Raw genomic sequence first — 18,151 nt, 5'->3', positions numbered from 1 at the left:
CTAAAAAATTCTATTTTTTAAAAAAATAGTTTGTATTTAAGGCGTACAACATGATGATGTGATATACATATATATAGTGAAATGATACCACAGTCAAACTAATTAACATATTATCTCCTCACAGGGTTACTTTTGTGTGTGGTGAGTGCCCCTGAAATCTACTCCTTAGGAAATTTCCAGTGTTCAGTACAGTGTGATGAACTACAATCATTATGCTGTACCTCACATCTCCAGACTTATTCATCCTACATAGCAGCAACTTTAAATTTTTTCTGTAAAGAGCCAGATAGTAGTGGCTTTGCAGCGCACATGGTCTCTGTCACAACTCTGTGAAAGGCTTTAGGAATGGGTCTGGCCAGGTTCCAATAAAACTTTATTTACATAAACGAGCAGTGGGCTGGATTTGGCCCACAGGCCATAGCTTGCCACCCCTTGCTCTAGACCTCAAGTTTACTGGCTAGGAAATAGACAATTTATTCACTTAACAAACAGGATCTTTGCTGCCATTTGGAGGTTGTAGAGGTCTCTCTGTAACACAGTATGTATTTTCTGGGTTCTTAAAGACATTACTCTACCCCACCCCCACCCGGACCCATGCGTACACACACGCATACACACACTGTGCTCATGGTGGCCTGGGGGTTTGGTGAAGATCTATTTCTTTCTTCTTATCATCTGTCTGCCTATCTATCTGTCTCCTTTAGTTTCTTAGCTTTTTAAAATTGTCATTTATTTACCAGTAAGTAAAACAAAGTTCCCTTCCCCTCACCACCATCATAAAAGGGACAATAGAGGCTAGTTTATTTCATGCCTTTCAATCCAGGCACATCTGTATCTATGTTCAAATTCCAGACCTGCTTCTGTGTGACCACACACTGATTATTTAATCCATCTTAGCTTCAGTTTCCTCATCCGAAAAATGGGGACAAATCAATACTTTTCCTCATACAAGTGCTTAGAACAATGCCTGACCCATAAATGCTCAATATATGTTAACTACCATTACATCACTATGGAACCTTCAAAAAAACTGAATAGGAAGGTATAAAATTGAGAAGCAAAACCACTTCCCAAAAGTTAACCCCTGCAACCTTCAGGGCAATGTCTTCCAGTCTCTTTTCTAGACATAAGTTTTAAATTTTTACTTAGTGGTGCTCATTCCTGGATTCTTTTAAATGGTATTTTTGACCATGAAAAAAGAAAAGGTATCCCACTGGCGGTGGAAGACAGGCCACCCAGAAAGGAAAGGAACTCTTCCTCTTTCCCTGCAGTGATTCCCAGATTTCTGGGAGTCAAGTATCAGTACCCAAAACAGCTGTTCCTGGTGCCCTGGGAACCAGCACATCTGGGCAGGGCTGGGCAGAGGTCATAGCTTCTGTCAAGTCCCAGGGGTAGACTGGAGTCCTGAGGGGATCTGGAGTCCCCAGAGATGAGACAGCTCAAGATGAGCCCTGGGAAAATAGATGCAGATTTAAAACTTGACACCACCGCTTCTCCTCTACCTCCTTCCTTTGAACTCAGGTCCCCGCACCCCAGAGGGTGTGTAGGTGGCCCATGCACCTCCTTTCTCACCTCCTGGCCGAGGAGAAGGAGGATGCTAATTAAACCGGGCAGGTGGCCCACAATAAGGCACCTGGGGTCCAGGTTTCTATAGAAACCAAGTCATTTCTTCACCTTTCAACACATTTCCCTCATCACCTGACAAACTATCCTTGGAGACGTGGATGGCTCTGACATCTGTGCTTCTGCTGTTCTCTCCAGTCACTCAGCAAACATTGCCTGATGTGTGCCCAGTAGGAATAGCCATCAAGTGCTGTGTGTTAAGCCTTTGCAGGCATTTATCCCGGCTAACCCTCACGTCACATACAACCCTATGGGGTAAGAACGGTCATCCTATTTTCAGATGAAACAGCCCAGCAGAGCGGTCAGCCACACCAGCTCTATATGAGTTTGTTAGGGCTGCCGTAACAAAGGACCACAAACTGGGTGGCTTAAATAACAGAGCTTCATAGCCTCATAGTTCTGGAAGCCGGAAGTCTGAAGTCCAGGTGTTGGCAGAGTTGCTTCCTTCTGAGGCTGGGAAGGAAGGAGCTCTCCTTGGCCTGGGTCTCCAGGCCTCCCTCCTTGCTTGTAGATGCCGTCTTCCCTCTGTGTGTCTGTCTCTGCGTCCTAATTTCCCCTTAATATAAGGACACCAGTCGTATTGAATTAGGGCCCACCCTGATGACCTCATTTAATCTTAATTGCCTTTAAGGAGCCTACCTCCCAATACAGTCACACGCTGAGGTACTGGGGGTTAAGGCTTCATGAAGTATGTGAGTTTGGGGGGAGATACAGTTTAGCCCATATCAGGCTCTAGAGTCAGCTGGGCCTGGGCTGGCATTCTAGCTCTAATGCTCGCTTGCCACTCAATCCCAGGAAACCTCGGCTTCCTCATTTATAAAAGAGGAATAAGAACACCTCTCACGTGGGGTGCTGCATGAGGACTAAATGAGATGCTTAGCACTTGGCACGGTGCCTAGTCAGCCCTGTGGTTATTGTAAATCAGGGGAGCAGATGCTGGGGATGCCCCACTCCCAGCCCTCGGCCACCTGAGTTCCCCCGATGCTGAGGTGGGCTGGGCCATGCGGAGGGACAGCTCACTTGCTCAGGCACATGCCCCTCATTCTCTGCCCGGGGAGTTCTCAGGGCTACCCAAGCTGGCTCAGCCCACACAGGACAGTCCTAAATTGCCAATCACTGAACGCCTCCGGGGCTGTACCCTCAGGCTCTGAGAGACGAGGGGCAGTAGTTAAATAGTCCAGCTTCCCCATAACGATCATTCTCAAGCGTATTCTATGTGGGCCCCCAGCACGACTGAGCCCCAGCTGCCCACAATGCCAGTTAAAGCAGCCTTTGCCTTTCTCCTTCCCCTGACTTATCCTTCCATTTACGCGTCCTGGGCTCACCTCCCACTGGCAGCCGAGTCCTTGCCTCAACGTCGGCTTCTGAAGTGCCCAATGTAAGGTAATGAGGAAACTGAGGCCCAGAGCAGCTCCGCGGCTTGTGTGAGGGCACAGGTAGGGTGTGCTGGGCCTGGGGTTTGAACCATGGCCTCTCTGGCTCCAAAGCCCACGGGCCCAATCACCGTATAACCTCATCTCTGGTCCTGAATGCCTGTCCTGTTTCTGTCTTTCCTCATTCTGTTTGTTCTCTCATACTTTTATCCTCTTCTGTACAACCACAGGAAGGAAGCCATTTTATAGAGAGGGAAAAGTTTCTCCTTTTGTCTCCTAACAAACATAACCTAACTCAACCTCCCAGCCTTTCCCCCTTGACCTTCATGCCATCTCCACTCCAGAGTGAGAGACACCAGAGGGACCCACGAGGGGACCCTGCAATGCCCAATGTGGCCAGAAGGGGTGACGCCATCTCAGCCCACAGGGGGTTACCTAGGTCAAGCCCCTTTTATTGGGCATGGCCAATAGAAAGCTAAGTAGCCATGGCTCTTGCCCTGAACAAGCAAATAGTTTTATAGAAAAAAGCATTACTTTCCTCCCCTGGAAAATGGGGATAATAATAGCTTCTTTGTCAAAAGGTTGTTGTGAGAACTAAACAAGACTGTGCAGGTATTGGGCTTAGCATACAGTAAGGCCCCAAGAGTTAAATAGAAATATAAGCTTCTTGTGGGGAGGACAGGAAGCAGCCGTCATTTCTGTCTTGGAAAATCAGGAAGTGGTAGTTTAAGCTGGGTCTTGATGATAAGTATGAGTTGGAACTTAAGCTGCTGGTATCCATGACGCTCACCGAATGGGGAGAGCCTGTCCAGGAGACAGCACGATCAACAAAGCCCTGATCGCTTCATCTGAGGCCCTGGATCCAGCTATGCCTGAAGCCAGGACTTCCTTCGTTGCTTAAACTATTTTGTGTTAATTTCCTGTTGCTTGCAATGGGAGGGACCTAACATAAATCCTCGTCTTCTCTTTGCACGGGTTCTCCTGTCAGTCGTCAGATGAATACATCTTAACGTTTCGACCGTTCTTCCTTCCCAGACCACACACTCATCTTACCAACAATGTCCAGCGCGACCGGTTGTCTGGTTATACCCGCTGTGGCCCTCGAGTCTTCCAGCTGAGGCCGTAGGTCTCATGGGACAGAGACAAGCCATCCCCGTGTCTGCTCTCAATTCTGGGGCCACAGAATCTGTAAGCATAATAAATACCAGCGCTCTGAGCCGTTGGGATGACGTGTTACACAGTGGTAGGAACTGAAACACCCTCCTACCCTCCATGCCCACGTTCACGAAGAAAAAGATAACTCAAATGCATGGCACAAATAGATAATCTTTAATGTCAATAAATAGCTCCCCATTATACCAGACAATAGGCTGTGGGAAAAGATACAGAAGCATCAACAGAGAGAGAGATCTATTCTAACTACACTAATTTCTTAGCACGAGAGAGATGACTTTGGTTCACACACAAACACAGAGCGATCCTCAGGGTGTGACGAGGAGGGGTATCGTCTTGGATGGGGGCGATGCAGCAGCCGTGGTGGCCATCTTATTCCCTGTAACTGTCCTTTGCCGGTCTTCTGTGAGTCGCAGTCGCCATGATTCGGTCAAAAAACGTTACTTCTGCTCTATCGTATTTTGTTTACTTGACTTACACACACGCTACTGTTACTGAAGGTGGGGTCTTCACAGACAGGAGGGCGCTGGGTGAAACTTCACTGACGGGCGAGGCAGAGAGAAGGGAGTACTCAGGACTGAGGTCCCGGCCCAGCACCTTGCTCACTAAGGGGACACACAGGCACACACACGTGCTCACCTGAGGGCACACACACCAGAACGTCCACATACATACCCACAGGGAGTCCCCAGAAGAAAAGCTACCACGAGGACGAGTTCAATGAAGCCAGGAGCGCCTTCTTACACTGGAATATTTTTGTTGCCGTTTGGTTTCTCCAAATAGTCTAATCTATTTATCACATCTACTAAAGAGAAGACAGAGTACTTAACACTTTTGGGGAAAGGTACCAGGTTTGAAGAACCCCTAGGAACAGCAGCCCATTCAGAAGTCACCCAGTGGGTGTGCATGTTGGGCATATGGGGGTCAGGCCTCCCAACACTGGCCAAACTCTTGGAAAATTCTGTCTCAATGGAGGTTGGCACCTTTGGGGAGGCCCTTTCTCTGGCCTGAGGTTGAAAGTGCATTTTGGGGCAGGGGGATCCACGAGAGCAAGCACTGCCCGTAAGTCTCAGAGCGGAGCCCACTCAGCTCATGACCTATGCAGGGGAATTCTGGAAAGTTCGCAGGCCTCGCTCCTTGAGGGCGGCCAGTTTGTGATCAAGAGTCAGCTTCCTTTCAGTTCTGAGAGGAGCTGTGCGTGTGGTGAGGAGGGTGTGTGCAGATGTGGACGTAATAGTATACATATATGGCATATTTTTTGTCCTAAGTTTTCTTCCTTTTTTCACAAATGAAAGCTGCCTTCCCCGCAGCCCTCAGGTCACCTCCAGCGAGGCAGGGGACACACGGTCACACTCGGCCCGGGACCGCAGGCTGTGCCACTGCTCCACGGCCGTGCGGTGGGCACTGAGCATCCGCCGCCAGTGGTTGGATTCTGAGGGGCCCGAAGAGTACTGGCCGATGACGATCCTCCCGATGAAGTCGTTGCTGCTCTTCATGTTGTGGCCGAACACTAGCCAGAGGGGCGAGAGGAGGAGGGGGCAGGACAGGAGGCAGGAGCAAGACAGAGGCGTTAGTCTCCATACTCCTCAACTGCAGGTGCGAGGTCCTTGTTCTCAGGACACTTTTAACCATGAGAATTCCCGGATTCCCTCATCATCCTCCCACGAGTCCCTTGGCTGCAAATTTAAGCTTCTGACTCATAGACTCACCACACTGTCCTCAGGGCACTACAGCCGGACAGTCCTGGTGGAACTGCCAGCCACCACTGGAGTCCAGCTGAGCACTTAAACCAGGCTTCTCAAGCCCGGCACTGTTGACACTGGGGCCTGGATAATTCTTTGTGGGGCATCCTGTGCACTGTAGGATGTCCAGCAGCACCTCAGGCTTCTACCCACCAGATCCCAGTAGCACCCACCGCCCCCAGCTGTCACAACCCCTGAGTCTCCAAACATGGCCTGGTATCCCCAGGGGGTCAATTCATCCCAGATAAGAACCACTGGGCCATGGGGCCAGACATCCTAGGTGAATCCTGGCTCTGTCATTCAACAGCTCCGAGACCCTGAGACAAGCAAAGGAGCCCCTCTGGCACTCAGTTTCCTCCTCGGTTACACAGGAGTCTTAACAGTACTTTGAGAGCTTTCAGTGAGATAATGCACACTGTGCCTGGCACTCAGTAAGTGCTCAATAAACACTACACTGCTCTTTCGATCCTCAATTTCTACCTCTTGACCTTTTACAAAAGGGACTTAGGCAACAGAGGCAAGTTTCCTGAGAGAAAGGGCTCCAGCAATTTCTCCTCCCCTTGTTGCACTGCATGTCTCTTTGGAAGGCTGTTAATTCCCATGCAAGCTTAATTTGTGTCTTTCAAGCCTAACGAGATAGTTAGCTTGATTTATCTTTCCAGCCGAGTTCTGCCTAATTCCTTATCTGCATGTGGGTAGTCCAGGCATGCCATCTCACTAACGGGGAAGCAGGCTGTGTCTGTGTTACAAATGAAAGACTACAGAAAGGGGACCATCACAAATTCACCCAGCGTGAGCAGAGCACAGGCAGGCTGGATCCCAGGAGGGCTGCCCATTATCAAACAAACCAGCTAAAATATGCAGCCCAAAACAGAGCTTGAATGCTAACAAATCTCTGTTTCCCCCTGTGGGGCTCACATCAAGAATTCCAAACGGGGGCTTCCCTGGTGGCGCAGTGGTTGATAGTCCGCCTGCCGATGCAGGGGATGCGGGTTTGTGCCCCGGTCCGGGAAGATCCCACATGCCGCGGAGCGGCCGGGCCTGTGAGCCATGGCCACTGAGCTTGTGTGTCCGGAGCCTGTGCTCCGCAACGGGAGGAAAAAAAAAAAAAAAAGAATTCCAAACATAAAAATATGGGGAAAAAGAGAAAAGGGGAAAAACAAAACCAAAAATCCCATCCATTGTCTTTAAACCCAAAAAAGACCTAGAGAGAACCAGGCTAAGTGAAACGCTGTGCCATCTCCATCAAGAGTGTCCCGTACCTGTCAGCTCCACGAACAAAAATTGGACCATGTATATTTTTTGTACATTTGGTAAAGTGTTCACTATGCATAGGTAGACCTTATTTATATGAAAATTCCTTATGGAAGAGAAAAATTAGGAAAAGAATCTTTGCTTAATAAAGGAAATTGCTGAGAAGCTCTCTGATGCATCTTAAAAAAAAAAAAAATCTTTTTTGAATAGGTAACATTCAGGACTCTTGAACTACACCTAGTGGGCAATGTAAGGTTTAATTTTCACCAAATGAAAACAAGTCACCAGAGTCCCCTTCCCCGTGGGCCTCAAATCTAAAGTAAGACATTAGGAGACCATTTCAGGCCCCATTTGGTTTTCTTTCCTGGGGGCAAAATGTTCCGTCTTCCTCTGCCTCTCCGAAGCTCAAGAATGAAAATGCACAAACATCCTAGTCAACAGGTGTAGGTTTTGCTTCCTTGGCAAGTGGTCCTAAGAAAGGAAATCTCAAAGGTTCTCAGGCACTGTTGGTGAAAGAGGAAGCACGTTCAACTTTTGGGGGAGGTTCACAGTATCTGCTCAGAATAAGAATGTCATTACTCCAGATCCAGCAATTCTACTTCTAGGGATCTGTCCCATAGAATTATCTGCACAAATGGACAAAGATAAACACCCAAGAATTATCCACTGTAGCAGGGGTTGGCAAATTAGAGCCCTCAAGCTAAATCTGGTCTGTACCGCTTTTTTGTAAATAAAGTTTTACTGGAACCCAGTCAAACCCATTTATTTACATAATGCCCGCAGCTGCTTTTGTGCTACAGCAGCAGAGTTGAGTAGCTGCAGCAGAGACTGTGTGGCCCGCAAAGCTGAAAATATTTGCTAGCTGGCCCTTTACAAAGAAGTTCACCAACCCCGGCTCTAGAACATCATCTGTGAGAATGAAAAACGGAAATAAAAACACTTCATGATGTGGCTGAGGCTTGCTGGTACCCTGCCTGCCCCCTCAGCCCACCCCAGAGGCTACCCATAGCTTCTGTTGCTGGCATCCTACCATGAGCGCCCGGTGCTCTCTGCATGGGACGTGCCAGTGTATGCTGACAATGTGACTTTCGGTAGGGGCCTTGGACCACTCAATAGAAACTTGACCTCTGAAAAGGCTGGGGACTAGGGTCAATCCAAATCCTAGACACCGAGGCTTCAGTGCTCTTCCCTGGTTGGTGATCCTCCGAGCACGCTGCCACACATCATTACTGGGAGAATTAAGTGCTGTCCATACACAACTGGACACTCACGGCCGGTCTCTCCTGGACTCTGCCTTCTGCTGATTTGGGTCTGTATCCTTTCACTTCAATAAACCATAACCAGGAGTATAACAGCTTTTCTGAGTTCTGTGAGCCCTTCTAGAGAATCACTGAACCTGACGGTGGTCCTGGGGCCCTCCCGAGCTGCAGTTACCCACACATCAATCGTCCTTGACTGGGGGCTTCCCTGGTGGCGCAGTGATTAAGAATCCGCCTGCCAATGCAGGGGACACGGGTTCAAGCCCTGGTCTGGGAAGATCCCACGTGCCGCGGAGTAACTAAGCCCGTGAGCCACAACTACTGAGCCTGCGCTCTAGAGCCTGCAAGCCACAACTACTGAGCCTGTGTGCCACAACTCACTCCTGAAGCCCGCGTGCCTAGAGCCTGTGCTCCGCAACAAGAGAAGTCACAACAATGAGACGCCCACACACCACAATGAAGAGTAGCCCCCGCTCGCCACAGCTAGAGAAAGCCCGTGCACATCAACAAAGACCCAACACAGCCAAAAATAAATAAATAAGTAAATCAATCAATTAATTAATTAAATAAATTAAGAAAAAAATCGTCCTTGATTGGCCTGCCTCCCTTCCTGGTCTCACTTCCCCAGCCTCTTGTTGGTGTTTTCTGGGATCACCTTCCTAGTGGCCTGCTTGCACCCATGTCCTTGTCTTAGGGTCAGATTTGGGAGCACCCAAACTAAGACTGGAGAGGACTAATTATGAGTTTTCTTCTATTGCGGTACGCGGGCCTCTCACTGTTGTGGCCTCTCCCGTTGCGGAGCACAGGCTCCGGACACGCAGGCTCAGCGGCCATGGCTCACGGGCCCAGCCGCTCTGCGGCATGTGGGATCCTCCCGGACCGGGGCACGAACCCGTGTCGCCTGCATCGGCAGGCGGACTCTCAACCACTGCGCCACCAGGGAAGCCCAAGAGGACTAATTAAATAATTTCTGATGTGACAACACCATGGAAACCAGAACCATGGTAAAAAATGAGACAGACCTATATATACAAGATGGAAACATCTCCAAGACATATTGCTAGGAGACAAAATCAAGTTGCAAAACAGTATATGTAAACACAATCTCTTTTTGCTTAAGAAAATGTTAACATATAGAATAGAAAATAGTATCTGGAAGAATATTCACAAAATTGTTAAGAGTAGCTCTCTCTAGAGAGAGGAAACAGAGAACTTGACACTTTTTCTAATTATTATATAAGTATGTACAGTTTGAACTTCTTACTAGAATATATTATTTTGGAAAGAAAACAAAGGAAAAAATAAGTTCATATTAGAGAATCAACATCGAAATTACCAGAAGGGGCAGAAGGATGAATGGAAATCTGATAGCCTACGTTCCTTATCCCAAGGTGCAAAGTAACTTGGCTTGGTAAATCACTCAGCACTTGAAAGGTGGTCGCTCCTCAGTGATTCAGCCCTTCTGATGGGAAGCAGTTGCTGCTATGGCCATCTGACCTAATTGGCAGGCTTTGGGACTTGCAAATCACTGGGTAAAGTTATGGCAATCTTAACAGTCTTTTAAAAAACATACATTTAAAATGCAAATTATAACAAGCTGAATAAAACTAATGACTTCTATCATAAAATTTGCCTGGGAGAGTATCAAGATTTGCCATCACTGTAAATGCTAGGGAGTGTGAGAATAGGGAATTAAGACTGGATATTTATTGAATCCAGAAAGGGGCTCAGAGACAGGAGACCAGATACCCCTGACCACTCCACTTTGTAGAGAGGGAAGCCAAGTCACTGAGTAAGCCGGTGAGACACTCGCAGTATTTGCAGCAAAAAACCTGTAAAGGAAGCAAATTCCTCATAACTAGATCCCTACATTTCTCCTCTTTAGAAACAATAACGTCTAGGAATTTTGTTGTGAGGCACCCCAAATATCCCCACTGGCTGTTATGGGAGACTCGTCTTACTGCAGTCAACAGTATACACCTGCAAAATGTACAGGCTCTAATTTACCCTCATCATCTGGAGGGAACTTCAAAACAACCTTTACAAACCAGAGAGTGACGAAAAGCCATAGATGTCAGCAAGGACCTACGGTATAGCACAGGGAACTGTGCTCAATATCTTGTAATATCCCATAATGGAAAAGCATCTGAAAAAGCGTGTGTGTGTGTGTGTGTGTGTGTGTGTGTGTGTGTGTGTGTGTGTGTGTGTGTGTGTGTGTGTGTGTGTGTATATAACTGAATCACTTGGCTGTACACTTGAAACTAATACAACATTGTAAATTAACTATACTTCAATTTAAAAAAAAAGGCATAGATGTCACAAAGTCCAGGCACAAAACCTGTGAAGAGGGCTCCTCGTATTTCCTCTTAGATCCTACTTACTCTGCAGGGCTTTAGACATAATTCAAATAAGCTTGGTCATGTGGTTTCCCCATCTGGAGTAATTTAAATTAATCTGGTAGACTGTGACTACCAGACAGATACCAGAACTTAAAAAAGTACAACAGAACCAGGGCTATTTGGTGAAGCGGCAAACAACCCTTTTCTCCTTCATAGAGCCCGGGGAAATTCACTGTGTGATCATTTATTTTTATAATTAAGATTCTGAATCGGTAAGAAAGCTCAACGTCCTGGTTAATGGGTCAAAGGAAGTACAAACAGTTTTCTATCAAACAGTTAAAACTTTAAAGCCTTTTTAAAAAAATAATAAATTTATTTATTTATTTTTGGCTGCGTTGGGTCTTCGTTGCTGCCCGCTGGCTTTCTCTAGTTGTGACGAGCGGGGGCTGCTCTTCGTTGCGGTGCGCGAGCTTCTTATTGTCGTGGCTTCTCCTGTTGCGGAGCACAGGCTCTAGGTACACAGGCTTCAGTAGTTGTGGCACACGGGCTCTAGAGCGCAGGTTCAGTAGTTGTGGCGCACGGACTTAGCTGCTCCGCAGCATGTGGGATCTTCCTGGACCAGGGCTCAAATCTGCGTCCCCTGCATTGGCAGGTGGATTCTTAACCACTGCGTCATCAGGGAAGTCCCTAAAGCCTTTTTTAAAGTTTAAGGGGAACGCGCTTGGCGAGTAGAAAATTTACTCACACAAAATCCCTTTAGTGCCCCTCCCCCAGTGATCAGAGTACAGCACCAGGCGTGCCAGGAACGTGCTCTGTGCCCTGTCACACTGTTCTCTCTCTAACCTCGACAAACTCCATGCACCCTGATGGCTACAGTCTCCAAGGATCACCCTCCGTGTGGGCCAGTGAGTCACTGAAGTCCAGCTCTATCCTCAGACGGGGCGTGGACACACCTGGCATATTCTACTTTCTGAAATTTATCTCTAAAGCATCACCAACATATTGAAACCATGTACGAGCCCCTGCCTCCTTGTCACGTTGCAGCAAAAATAGAAATGAGGTTTTTTTCTTTTCTGACAAACAAGGAAAATAAAGGAACAATGGGTAGGCTAGGGAAACAACATAAACTGGCCTGAAAGAGTTAAGCAATCCTAGTTTTACTTTAACTGTTACTTGTCCTTCACAAAGCTAACTCCTTAAACACTCTCTGACTCATGTGAATTACATCCTGCACCTAGTCTTTACATCCCCTACACTCCCTTGTAACAATTTACCCCTTGTAGCATTCTTCATTTCAGAAAGGTCACCAGCTATAACCCACAGATGAACAGACCTAATTACTGGGCTGCCTGATGCCAGCTGTGACTGTTTTAACTTTTTGCAAAAAAAAAAAAGAATATAAGGCTGTCACTGCTTTGATCCTTATCATCTATCCCAGACCTCAGACTATAAGACCTCTCCTGGGACTCCACTGGTGGCACAGTGGTTAAGATTCCGTGCTCCCAATGCAGGGGGCCCAGGGTTCGATCCCTCGTCAGGGAACTAGATCCCACATGCATGCCACACTGAGAGTTCCCATGCCACAACTAAGGAGCCTGCCTGCCGCAACTAAGACCCAGAGCAACCAAACAAATAAAATGTCAAAGAGAAATGCACACTTCGATATACATCCCAAGGAGGGGAAAGAAAAAAGACCTCTCCTAATTCCCTGAAGAGGGGGGCACAGGTCTTGAGGCGCTAGCCTGCTGTGTTCCCTTTCTGTCCAGCAAAGAATAAAGCTCTTTCTCCTCCAAAACTCTGTCTCCATATCTTATTTCAGCATCCGTGTAAAAAGAGCCCATATTTTGACATCAATATCTGTCTGCTTCTGTGGTGACGATTGCCATGGCAATTCAGGTTAGGGAAACACAACTGGCAAAACAAAAGCATGATGAGAGGCGCCGATGGGCTCAAGGCTTTGAAGGAACAGGGAGAGCACCGCTGCTTTATGAAGCACCTACCATGTGTATGGCCCAGGGCTAGGCATATCACATGGATTAACTCACTTAATCTTCATATCAACCCACTAGCATGGGGTTTCTCATCCTCAGCACTGCTGACATTTGGGGCCAGACTGTTCCGTGTTATGGGGGCTGATTTGAGCACTGCAGGGTGTCCAGCAGCACCCCTGGCCTCTGCCCACGGGATGCCATTAGCAGTCCTCTCCCCAGCTGTGACAACCCAAAGTATCTCCAGACATTGCCAGACATAATCCACCCCCTCCCCTTCCACTGAGAACCACTGCTCTAAGGCAGCTGCTGTCACTGGCCCATTTTACAGCTGGGGAGCCCGAGGCCCAGAGGTGCAGGGAGATCCCTGCTCCAGTCAACATCCACGTGCCCTGAGTGAGTCAGGGGCAAGTTGAGGCTTTCACGTGTTGATATGTGCTGGAAAAATGATTCTGTTCTTTCCCACAAGAGCTAAACTCCTTTGGTTGCTAATTTAGTTTGCCAAGGCAGACGGTTCTGGAAGGGAAGCTGGACGACTTAGAGTGTGGGTGTGATAAACACTGCAAATGAAAAGGGAAGAAAATCTTGATCATTACCAGTGGGAGCAGACTTGGCAGCTGCCCAGTTTGCAGGTTCGGTTCACAAGGTGATGCCCCCACCTGCACAGAGACCCCCGCCTCGTGGAACCCCACCTCGTCGCTGTCCCCTGCAGTCCACCTCTTGGGTGCTGGATTGAGCATGCTCCCGCACTTCTGAAAAAGCTGCACTAAGCTACCAAAACCCATCCTAGCTGTTTCCCAGTCCTCTTGAACTCGTCACTCTGGAGGGATCCCCGCACTTCAGCAGGCTGTTCGGGAGTGATCTCAGCCCTTGGAGGAGCCCAAAGCAGTCTACACGCCCCTGCTTCCTCCCCTCCCCCTCCCCACAGGCCACTCCACAAATGCACCCATTCTCTTTTCAACTTTTGCAAAACTTCCTCAAATTACAGTTGGTCCCCTGCATCCGCAGACACGGAGGCCATTTCATATAAGGGACGTGAGCGTCCACGGAGTCTGGGATCCAAGGCGGGTCTGGAACCAACTGCCCGCAAGTACCTCTTTTTTCTTCTCTCTGGAACCTAGAAGCTGTTTCAGGTTTTTCTTTAAAACCAGGGAGATCATATCACTTCCCTGGGCCTCGGTTTCCCCATTTACACAATGAGTGGGTTTATGTAGGATTTAAGGTCCCTTTCAGCTCTGAAATTTCTTCAGTTCCAGTTTCATCCATGATTTAAGGGTGACGTTTTTCATGCTTCCTTGGCTCATTCTGTGATTCACAGCAGCTGCATGGACGGAATTGTTTCTCCATGTCTTTCCTTCTAATAGTCATCGTGACAATTTAGATAGCAGTATTACAATAATTTAAAATCAGCAATGCCGAATCCTGACATCTTTTTACTAGGCACTGAGCAAAGTACTTTATATACATTTTTGACTTAATCAACACCACCATCCTATAGGGAAGGTGCTATCTATACACCCATTTTGCAGATGGGGAATTAGAGGCTCAGAGGGCTTAGGAGGTTGAGTGTCCAAGGTCACACAGCCAGCATGGGCATAGACGGAATTGAAATTCAAAGCTCAGCATCATTTCTCCTCCTTCTGTCTCAGAAAGAAGAGACTTCTCACCCATTCCCCCCTTCCACTGACCCTGACACAAGACAAAGACAAGATTAGGAACAGAAATATACACAACAGGTCCTCAAGTCAGCATGTCAAGGAGAATGGCCCTAAAACCCCCTCACGACAGTGCCGGGTTGGAGACCTTCACACCATCTCTCTGGGGTCCAGCAAGGTCAGGTTAACCTCCAACATCTGAATGGATGGCTGCTTCTTCAGGGGTGCAGCAGACAAGGAGGTTGTCTTATGTTTAGGGACTATTGATATGAAAAGTATAATAATAGCAGCTAACATTTATATAGAGCTTATCATGTGCCAACCCTGTTCCATGGACTTTGGATACACTAAATTATTTAGTCCACACAACTCTATTTACAAAGAGAGTACTATTATTATTATCTCCTTGGGCCTAGAGGTCACACAGTGGCATCATGGTCTACCTCCCTGAAGATGGACCTGGAGAAAACCCTAAGCAGGCTTCGGTCATTTGGGTGAAAAATTCTGGGATCCCAGTACTCAGAGGTGATCTGGAAAGGAAGATGTGGGCTCCAGGTGGGCACATCTCCTTGTCTCCCTGGACTCCTTGCCTTTAGACCCCCTCACCCCATTTAAAGTACAAGGCCCAGGAAGACCTAAATAGACATCTCTCCAAAGAAGACATACAGACGGCCAAGAGCACATGAAAAGATGCTCAACATTGCTAATTATTAGAGAAATGCAAATCAAAACTACAATGAGGTATCACCTCACACCAGTTAGAATGGGCATCATCAGAAAATCTACAAACAACAAATGCTGGACAGGGTGTGGAGTAAAGGGAACCCTCTTGCACTGTTGGTGGGAATGTAAATTGATACAGCTACTATGGAGAACAGTATGGAGGTTCCTTAAAAAACTAAAAATAGAATTACCATATGACCCAGCAATCCCACTACTGGGCATATACACAGAGAAAACCATAATTCAAAAAGACACATGCACCCCAACGTCCATTGCAGCACTCTTTACAATAGCCAGGTCATGGAAGCAACCTAAATGCCCACGGACAGATGAACTCATAAAGAAGATGTGGCACATATATACAATGGGATATTACTCAGCCATAAAAAGGAATGAAATTGGGTCATTTGTAGAGATGTGGATGGACGTAGAGACTGTCATACAGAGTGAAATAAGTCAGAAAGAGAAAAAGAAATATCGTATATTAATGCATATATGTGGAACCTAGAAGAATGGTACAGATGAACTGGTTTGCAGGTCAGAAATAGAGACAAAGATGTAGAGAACAAACGTATGGACACCAAGCGGGGAAAGGGGGTGGTGGGGGTGGGATGAATTGGGAGATTGGGGCTGACATATATACACTAATATGTATAAAATAGATAATTAATTAACAAAAAAGACCTCTTTAAGTAATAGAAGACATGAAGAGATGAAAAATAAATAAATAAAATAAAAAATTAAAGGACAAGGCCCAGGGTAGAGGCCCCTCTTGCCCAGGTCTGCAGGCAATGATGGCTTAAAGCGTTGGGTTCCTTTAATCCAGTGGTTCTCAGCTGGGGCCAATTCTGCCCTCAAACTTGGCAATGTCAGGAGACATCTGGATTGTCACACTGGGGATGGGGGGTTACTACTGGCATCTAGTGAGTAGAGGCCAGGGATGTTCCTAACCATCTTACACTGCACAGGACAGCGCCACGACAAAGAATTATCTGACCCCAAATGTCCACAAGTGCCAAGGTTAAAAATCCTGCCTTAAGGGAAAGGCATGCGTTTGGGGGTTTCCCTTCATTAACACCCAATCCATTGTCACCAAAGGGAAGTCCCTGTGACCCAAGTGGCTACAAAGATCTGCAGGGAAAAAGAGCTGGGAGGGGAGAGGGAGGGAGAGAAGTCACCTGTCTGAGATAAAGAGGGTTTGGGAGCTCAACAGAGAAGAAATTCCCGAGCAAATTCAGGGCGAGAGGAAACCGGGGAGTGGGGGCAGGGCCTGCTGAGAATGTCGCTGTGGCTTACGAATCAGATCTTCCTCCTTGCCCAAGAGAAAGAACTCAAGATTGCGATGTTTTAAAATTCCTTCGGACCACGGCCGGACTACTTTGTGTCTGTGTGGAAACTGAGCCACGTGGAGCCTGCGTTTACAGGGATGACATATGGGTTGAAGCATCATGTTCAGATCTGTGTGTGGATCACACTGTCTAGGAGGAAGCATTTAGAAGTGTGACTGTAATGCAACGTGCTTGCTTTTACAAGAACAACTGAAACTCACACGTCTGAATGAGGAGCATCTTTGTAATATTTGTTTAAGAGATGCTGGCATTGCTTTGGGAGAGAATGTTCACTGCAAACTGTCTTCCGAGCTAGTTATACGACACCCACTGGAGCTTTAGAAGATGCCCCTCGTCTTCTAAAATAACTGAGAAAATAAAGGAGAGAGACCACGAACGTGAGAATCACTTGGAAGACTTTTAAAAGTATCAGTGCCGGGGTCTCACCCCAAGAGATCCTGCTGATTGGTTTAGGGGTGGGGGACTGGATGTCCGTGTTTTTCAACAGTTCCCCAGGTGAGTCTCACGTGTGGTCAGGTTAGACACACTGTATTAGAAGCAGATCAAAATACCCACTGGACTGGTGGCTTGGCTGGGGAAAAACCCCACACGTTTGGTGTCAGAAATGTTGAGTAGAGAAAAACAGTTTTTTCTTTTCACTGTGTTCCAATAAAACGTTATTTATAAAAACAGGGAGTGGGCCAGATTTAGCCCATGGGCTGTGATCTGCCAATCCCTGATCTATCTAGGGCAGCGATCTTCAAAGTATAGACCCCAGAACACCAGCTCCAGCATCACCTAGAGCCTGTTAGGAATGCAAGTTCTCAGGCGCCATCAGGGAGCTACTGAATCTACTGGAGATCTACTTGTCCTATATAATTTTCCCTTATTCCCCAACACAGTCTCTTTCTTAACCATCAATGTGGGTCAGTGCAGCAATTGTCTTGAATCCTAGCTCAAGACGAGGTGTCAAATCCTAGTGATAGATGGAGGCCCAGCTGGGATCTAGCCAGAGTGACAGTGGTAGAGCTGGGGTTGAACTCAGGTCCTGATGACCTCCTGGGTCCCTACTCTTAACCTCTCTTGGCATTTGCAGTATTCTAAATCATGCTTTGAAAGAGATGATGTTCATTTGGATGGGCACATTCTAGTATGTTTAAATATCACCCTACTTTTAGAAGAGATACATAAATTGTTGTACAGTTACACACTGAAATACTGTATTAAAAATGTGATGAAAGGGGACTTCCCTGGTGGTCCTGTGGTGAAGACTTTGCCTTCCAATGCAGGGGGTGGGGGTCTGATCCCTGGTCGGGGAGCTAAGATCCCACATGTCTCGCGGCCAAAAAACCAAAACATAAAAAACAGAAGCAATACTGTAACAAACTCAATAAAGACTTTTAAACAAACGTGATGAAAAACCACAAGGACACATAATTATATGAATAAATTTCATAAGGATGATGTTGAGTGAAGGAAGTGGTATGATTCCACTTACACAAAGGTCAAAAAGAGACAAAATGAATGTATGATAAGAAAAGTCAGCACAGTGTTCCCTGGGGGAGGGAGCAGTAATTGAAAAGGGCACAAGGAAGTTTCTGGGAACGCTCTTGTTCTTGATCTGAGTGCCAGTCACATGGGTGTGTTCGTTTTATAAAAATTCACGAATTGTATCTTTAAGACTGATGCACTTT

The 18,151-nt window shown here is 47.1% G+C and overlaps 1 protein-coding gene across 3 annotated transcripts in view; it reads right to left on the bottom strand.

Annotated features, from left to right (window-relative positions):
• Window positions 1-18,151, bottom strand: part of SYT17 (synaptotagmin 17) — a 104,105-nt gene that overhangs the window by 13,360 nt on the left and 72,594 nt on the right. For 2 of the 3 annotated variants that reach the window (XM_030847152.2, XM_030847151.2), the window contains exon 8: window positions 4,303-5,679. In XM_030847152.2, coding sequence (XP_030703012.1) covers window positions 5,483-5,679 — 197 coding nt within the window. In that variant the 3' untranslated portion in view covers window positions 4,303-5,482. Of the gene's footprint in view, window positions 1-4,049; window positions 4,183-4,302; window positions 5,680-18,151 lie in introns of those variants that run through there. The other variant, XM_060285378.1, reaches the window with a different exon arrangement.

The sequence above is a fragment of the Globicephala melas genome, chromosome 15, assembly GCF_963455315.2.
Source record: "Globicephala melas chromosome 15, mGloMel1.2, whole genome shotgun sequence".
NCBI lineage: Eukaryota > Metazoa > Chordata > Mammalia > Artiodactyla > Delphinidae > Globicephala > Globicephala melas.
This window is presented reverse-complemented; position numbering and strand designations above follow the sequence as displayed.